This window comes from Bubalus kerabau, chromosome 1 (assembly GCF_029407905.1).
Source record: "Bubalus kerabau isolate K-KA32 ecotype Philippines breed swamp buffalo chromosome 1, PCC_UOA_SB_1v2, whole genome shotgun sequence".
Taxonomy (NCBI): domain Eukaryota; kingdom Metazoa; phylum Chordata; class Mammalia; order Artiodactyla; family Bovidae; genus Bubalus; species Bubalus kerabau.
In genome coordinates this window covers 24,774,998-24,781,568 of record NC_073624.1, presented here as the reverse complement: position 1 = coordinate 24,781,568, position 6,571 = coordinate 24,774,998, and the positions used below count along the sequence as shown (strand labels likewise).

At 46.4% G+C, this 6,571-nt stretch overlaps 1 protein-coding gene across 1 annotated transcript; it reads right to left on the bottom strand.

The window, feature by feature from the left end:
* Positions 1-302: 302 nt before the first annotated feature.
* On the bottom strand, positions 303-5,484 carry CDKN1B (cyclin dependent kinase inhibitor 1B). Its single transcript, XM_055570657.1, has 4 exons — positions 5,347-5,484; positions 4,480-5,099; positions 3,797-3,926; positions 303-1,643 (listed from the first exon to the last, which is right to left on the bottom strand). Exons 2-3 carry the CDS (start codon positions 4,952-4,954, stop codon positions 3,805-3,807), a joined length of 597 nt encoding a protein of 198 aa, XP_055426632.1. The 5' UTR covers positions 4,955-5,099; positions 5,347-5,484; the 3' UTR covers positions 303-1,643; positions 3,797-3,804.
* Positions 5,485-6,571: the final 1,087 nt, after the last annotated feature.

Genomic DNA, 6,571 nt, shown 5'->3' with positions numbered 1-6,571 from the left:
CTTATGTAAGAATTTTTGGTTCTGACACATTCATATTCTAGAAGATAAAAATATTACCATCTTATTAATATGAAAATGTGGCTTTCCCACTTTCCACTTCTAAAGTTTTGTCCACCCATACAGAACTAAGTGGAAAAGCGTGACTACTACACTCGGTCCTACATAAACATCATCTGAGTGGTAGGCCTGAATTATCTAGGTATTTGCCACATCGTATTACATTTGTGGAAATGACTAGAATGCTAAGTCGAACACCTCAAGCTTAGTAAGGTATATTTACATACAGTTCAACTCAACGAATAGCTCTGGAAGTTTTCTTTATTGATTACTTGATGTGTAACAATAATTGGCATCTTTTTCACACATTACAAAAAATTATACTTGGCTCAGTATGCAACCTTTTAAGCATAGCCATATTATTTAACAGAAGAACAGAAAAAGAGGAAAAACCTACTCTACCCGATACAGCATTTACAAATGCACAAAACATGCCACTTTGGCTTGTATATTGTCTAGATTAAAAAAAAAAATCTTTTTAACATAAATAAGTTAGTATAATTTTCAGTGTCTTTACAGAGTTATGTACACAGGTACACTTCAAATGGTTTTGTTTCATACACATACACAGGCAATGTAAAAATACTGTTTAAAGATGTAGTATCCATTTCACCAACCCACGGGTGCTTTTCTCTATATGCACTTTCCTTTAAAAATACCACTATCCTTTGGACAAATTAAGAAACAGAATGAGAAGCTGTAAATTAAAAATTATTTCATTATTTGTAAAGTTACTTACAGATCTTTAAAAATATCCAAGGGTTTAGAATTATTTTGACTGTGTCTACACACCCTGAAGTGAAAAGAAAATTAAGAAATGTTCTCAAAAATCTGATAAAAATTAAATGGTCAATTCTGAGCATTCAGAACACTCCCCACATACATGCCAGAGTGCCCAGAGGTACCTGGAGTGATTACCAGACTGCTGAATACTGGTAAATGCCAATTGTAAGGGATACTAGTGGGGAGCACTGAGTTTTTTGTTGTTGTTAAAAAAAAAAAAAAAAAAGCCATTTGCTACTACATAACGGAATCATCAGAGCTCCCAAATGAGAAAAAAACTTCATGTAAAAATAAATAGCAATTATCTGCAGCCAGTGTTCAAATTTGGATGATTTTTTAAATGAAATATCAGTTTTCATTGAAAGGGACATTACATCTTTAAAGAAAATAATTCAAACCCTTCCCCCAAACTGCTTCTCTTCATGCAAGTCAAATATTTTTGTCCTTGCTCTAAATCGAAGCAAGCTCTTAATACACCCCCCCATGCCAATTCCTCAGTACCCCCCGGCCCTCCCTTCCCCAAAGTTTATGTGCTACATAAAAAGTAAAAACTATATACACAGGTAGTACAATGAAGCAAATAAGGAAAAACCTAATTGCACAATGCTACATCCAACGCTTTTAGAGGCAGATGATTTAAGAGTGCCTAAAACTTTAGTGTTATTAAGTCTGTTGCTGTTCAGTGCTTGTAAAGGATGTCCATTCTTGGAGTCAGCGATATGTATTCCAAATTTTTAATTTATATCTTCCTTGCTTCATCAAGCAGTGATGTATCTGATAAACAAGGAAACATACTCTTAGTTCTGCAAAAGAAACAAGGAGAAAGAATTAGAAGAAAAGGCACTAGAATAACATTGCCAATATATTACCGGAATTATGTTGTTAGTTTTAGCTGGGAAATACCTGAGCAATGGGGAAGAACGAACATACTAAAAGCTGGTGACTAGAGTCATCTCCAACCAACATTTCTCTCACTGGCTTTTCACTCTCCCCTGTGCTATAGGCTTTTGTCTAAACAGCAGTATTCAACAGTGGGTAATTTTGCTGCCTGCCCCTCGCCACCCCCCCACCCCCAGGGGGACATTTGGCAATGTCTGGAGACATTTTTGGTTGTCACACTGGGTATGACAGGAGGGGTTTCTACTGGCATGTGCTTCAATAGATCAGGGATGCTGCCAGAACATTCTACAATGCCCGGGACAGCCTCCCTCAACAAAGAATTATTCGGCCCCAAATGTCAGCAGTGCAGAGGTTGAGAAACCCTGGTCTAGAGAATTGGGGTCAAAGATGAGAAAGAACAGACATGGGAAAATTCAGAAACCAATAACACTTAAGAGTAGCAGAATTTTCTCAGTTTGAAAAATAACTGGCAATGATATTTATAAAGGCTCTCCAAAGAAAATTCTATTCACTTTTTTTTCCCTCAAAATTTTCTAGTCTTAGTCATATGTAGAAATGTACACACGAATGCTTATGAATAGGTCCTTACTACGATTTCCTGTATTCTCTGAACTGGCAATATTTACTAACAAGTGCTTCTCGGTATGTGAGAATGGAGCCAGATCAAAATTCAGCAGGTCTGATTTGCTCATCTGATGACCTATGCCACAAGTCACAAACCAAGAGCCGCAGGTGTTAGGGTTACTTCAGAAATCATTTCCATCCAATTTACCTACTTCATATATAGAAGCTGTGATGTAGAGGTTTCATAGCACTGTTTTATATAAGCTCTGAAAAATATCTGGTATATGTAGCCAAGTCCTATATATGAGACTGATTTAAAAACACAACCAACTTGAACCTCACCTTCATCCTTTTTAAAATTTTTATAAATGATTTTAAAAGTTAGTGTAAACATTTTTTAGGATCTCTTTATTTGCTAGGCTAGTGAGTGTGTTTGGAGAGAGAAAGAAGGACACAGTTATTGTAAGAAGTTTACAAACTATGAATATGTGTAGTTTGATCCTTAAGAAGACCAATCCGTGTAAAGCTGGGGGCTGATTATTCAAATTAGCTTTTCATGTTGATCATATTTTAGTAAATGGCAAAAATCTCCACTTCTAATGTTGGGGGTACACCTACCCCTGCCAGCCCTGATAACTACTCTCCATTTCCTCTACAAGTACCCAGCTTCTCCTGTTATAGCATGATTAGCATACACATGCTGACGTGTTCCTGGATTGCTTACTCTGGCAGAGTCACTCTAACTTCTGCTTTGCAACTTCAGTGTTATCAGAAATTCCGCAGGAACCTTAGTATTTTTGAGCCTTCCATTTCAGTTTTATTTTTTTAAACACACAGGTTCCTTCTCCAGCCTCCAAACTTATCAGAAGCCAGAGAGTGTGAGAGCATATGAAAAAGGTAAAGACAAAAGCAAGTCACATATTTCTCTTGTGACATTTCTAACTATTTGATTATCTGGATATGAACCACTTTTTCAGTGAGGAAAAGTGCCTCACTTTTACCTCAGAGTTTTGAATTAAATCATTTATTTGCCATTTTTGCCCATGTCGAGCTCAAAATCTGTTACTGAGTCAATGTGGTCCTCTGGGAGATGAATTCTCATGAAGTGGGATGGAGGCAGACCCCCGCTCTTCATCAGATGAAAAAAGAACCTATTGTTCTGGGGATGTTTTGATGGCACCTTCAGGGAACTGACCTTCCTACTCACGGAGCCTTGGTTACAAGTACTTGCCTGAGACACTTGTTCTGATCAGTTGTGCTTCAAAGGAAAATAATCTCAGGAGGTGAAAACTGGGAAAAACTATAGTACCTCCCCACTGATTCCCAGTCTTCCCCATTCCTACCTTTTTGTCCTCCCAAAGCATAAAACAAAAGCCCACAAGTTTTCATCTGCCAGCCACCACTGAGATCGGGTTATCTTGGGGCTTGAAAGCCCACGAGTTCCTGCAACCCAACTGGCGTGTCACTTATTTGCTCCAAGTCATCAACCCACCGAGTGGTTTACGTCTGACGCCTTCTGAGGCCAGGCTTCTTGGGCGTCTGCTCCACTGAACCGGCGTTGGGGGAACCGTCTGAAACATTTTCATCTGTTCTGTTGGCTCTTTTGTTTTGAGGAGAGGAATCTAAGGGCAAGAGGGAATTTTAAAAAGAACACACACAAACAATCTTTATTAGAAAAAAACAATGGCCGACAGAAGTGAGCCCAAGAGTCAAGGGACAAAAAACCCACCACCTCCACCCACAATCCTGGGTCCGTCATTCCCAGTGGCCTTTAAGGGCACAAAATGAAGTTGTTTTCACATAACAGAAAGTGTATTTTCTACGCTTCAAAGCTCTCTCTCCAAAGCGAAGGAGGAGGCAGTTGATAAACATCCCAACGTTGTCACATACCTACCGCTGTCTAGCTGGGAGGAGCCGCGATGTTTTCAGTTAGAGAAATGATCAGATAACACAATCTCAAGCTTCTGACTTAAAAGTCATAAACAGACAAGCAGGCAACTAAATAAATAGCATGTACTCATGCACCTCAGAGTAGCAAAGTGTGCTCCCCCCGCCTCCGCCCCAAAAGCTAAGTCAAAACTCGCTGAAAAGAAAGCTGCGGTTAAAGACCCTCGAGCAGGGAAAGGAGCGCGGCAGACAGACACAGACATTTTAGGCATCGGAAAGGGTCATTACCATCTGCGGCAGGTCGCTTCCTTATCCCAGGGCACTGCTCCGCTAACCCGGTCTGGCTGTCCTGGGCATCAGTCTTCTGATCGACCAAATGCGTGTCCTCTGGGTTTGCCTGAGACCCAAGTAAAGGGACCGCCGGGCGGGCCCCGCTGGCATCCTGGCCTTCCTGCGCCGGCACCTTGCAGGCGCCTTTGGGTGGCCGCGGGGGTCTGTGGTAGAACTCGGGCAGGCTGCCCTTTTCTACCTCCTGCCACTCGTACTTGCCCTCCAGGGGCTTGTGATTCTTAAAATCAAAATTCCACTTGCGCTGGCTGGCCTCTTCCATGTCTCTGCAGTGCTTCTCCAAGTCCCGGGTTAACTCTTCGTGATTGACCGGGCCAAAGAGGTTTCTGCAAGCCGAAGGCTTGGGGTACTCCGCCTGTCTGGCGTCCATCCGCTCCAGGCTCGGGCTCCCGTTAGACACTCGCACGTTTGACATCTTCCTCCCGGGGGTGGGGTGGGGGTGGGGGGTCTCGGCGACTGAGGCTCTTGCGCGCGCTCTCTCTCTCTCGCCAAACAAAACCGAACAAAACAAAACGCCCCGACCCAGCCCGAGCCCCTCTTTATAAGCCCTGCGCCGGCCCCTGGAGCCAAGAGAAACAAACGCGAGCCGAGTCAGCGCCCGAGCGTCTAGGCGCGCACGGGGCTGGGGGAGGGGGCGAGGGGCAGCCCCCCGGGGCCAGGCAGCCCCGATCCCGGCCGTTCAAGCGGGAGGGCGGGGAGCGGAGGGGAGGGGAGCCGAGCGCCGCCGAGACAGGAGGGGGCAGAGCCGCTCCGAGTCCCGGCCGCCGCGAGCCCGCGGGTCCCGCCGCCCGAGCGCCCTCTCCAAACCTTGCGGGAGTCGCGGAGTCGCGGAGCGGCGAGAGAGTGAGCCCAGAGGAAAGCGGAGAGGAAGAAAAAAAAAAACACCCCCGAAAAGACGAGCCCCCTTTTTGGAGTTGCCCAATATGGCGGTGGAAGGGAGGCTGACGAAGGAGAAGATGATTGACACCGCGAGTCTATTTAAACAGAGGAGGAGATCATTGGTCGCGGCGCCGGGAGCCGCCCCGCCGAGGCTGGCGAGCGCGGCCTTAAGGTGGCCCCGCCGCGCCTCCCCGCCTCCCGGGCGCGCCGCCGCCGCCACAGCCGCCGCCGAGCGCGCGGCCGGGACCCGGGGCTGGTCGCGTGACTGCGGGAGGCGCACGGCTTGCCAGCAGACCTGCTCCGGCTGGCCTAGGAGAAATTACAAATAAGACAAACAAGCTCGCCAAAAGGCCCGGGAGCCGGGGAGGGGCCTGGGCAGAGGTGCCGGCCGGCGGGTGTTCTGATCCCGGGCGCTGCGCACCTCCCCGGCTCCTCGCCCGGGAAAGCCGGGGAGAGCTCCAAGGTGCTCGGCCGCCAGTGGTGGTACCCATGGCTGGCGATCTTGTTTTCCCCGCACTCGCCGAGCGGGGGATGGGGGGACGCAGTGTGGGAGCTCGGCCCCCTAGCTGGGCTCTCCCCCGGGGGCCCCCAATCGCTCACACGGCGGGGGAGGCGGGGAGCTCCTCGGCCTTGGGTGCCTTAAGTTGGGGGTGAGCAGTGGTTAGTTCACCCTTAACCTAGAAGTCTTTGCTATTTCTAGGGGAGGCTAGGGGCTTAGGGGAGACGTCTAGGAGGACGTCTTTCTATAAATTACCCTTGAATAGATGCAGTCTTAATCATGTATTCTGAACCCAAGGTCTCCCTCAATAAAAAATAAGAAAGGATTGCAAGATCAAAAAGCCAACTGGTGTCTCAAGTCCCTAATAAACTTTGTAGCTGTCTCAGACACATTTAGTTTTAAAAAAAAAAACCAGGTTAACCCCCTGGCCAGGTTCTTGCCTCCCAAGTACAGATCACTGACGCGGGCTGCGTGTGGGAACTCGTCTCCTCTTTGTATTTTTCAATTCTTTGCCGGGTTGTAGCAGTTTCCTCTACCTGAGTCCAGCCGCCAAACACAACAGCTTCTTCCTTCCTCCACCCTTCTCTCCTACCAGACTCAACTTCTTGGAACCCACCCAGAACACCATTCAGATGCAAGTGAGTTACGCTTTTA

Coding starts and splice junctions, on each gene's coding strand:
- CDKN1B (XM_055570657.1), bottom strand. CDS start 4,954: ATGTCAAACGTGCGAGTGTCTAACGGGAGCCCGAGCCTGGAGCGGATG. Junction 3,927..4,479: donor GAAGCGACCTGCCGCAGATG/GTAATGACCCTT, acceptor TCTTGCCCTTAG/ATTCCTCTCCTCAAAACAAA.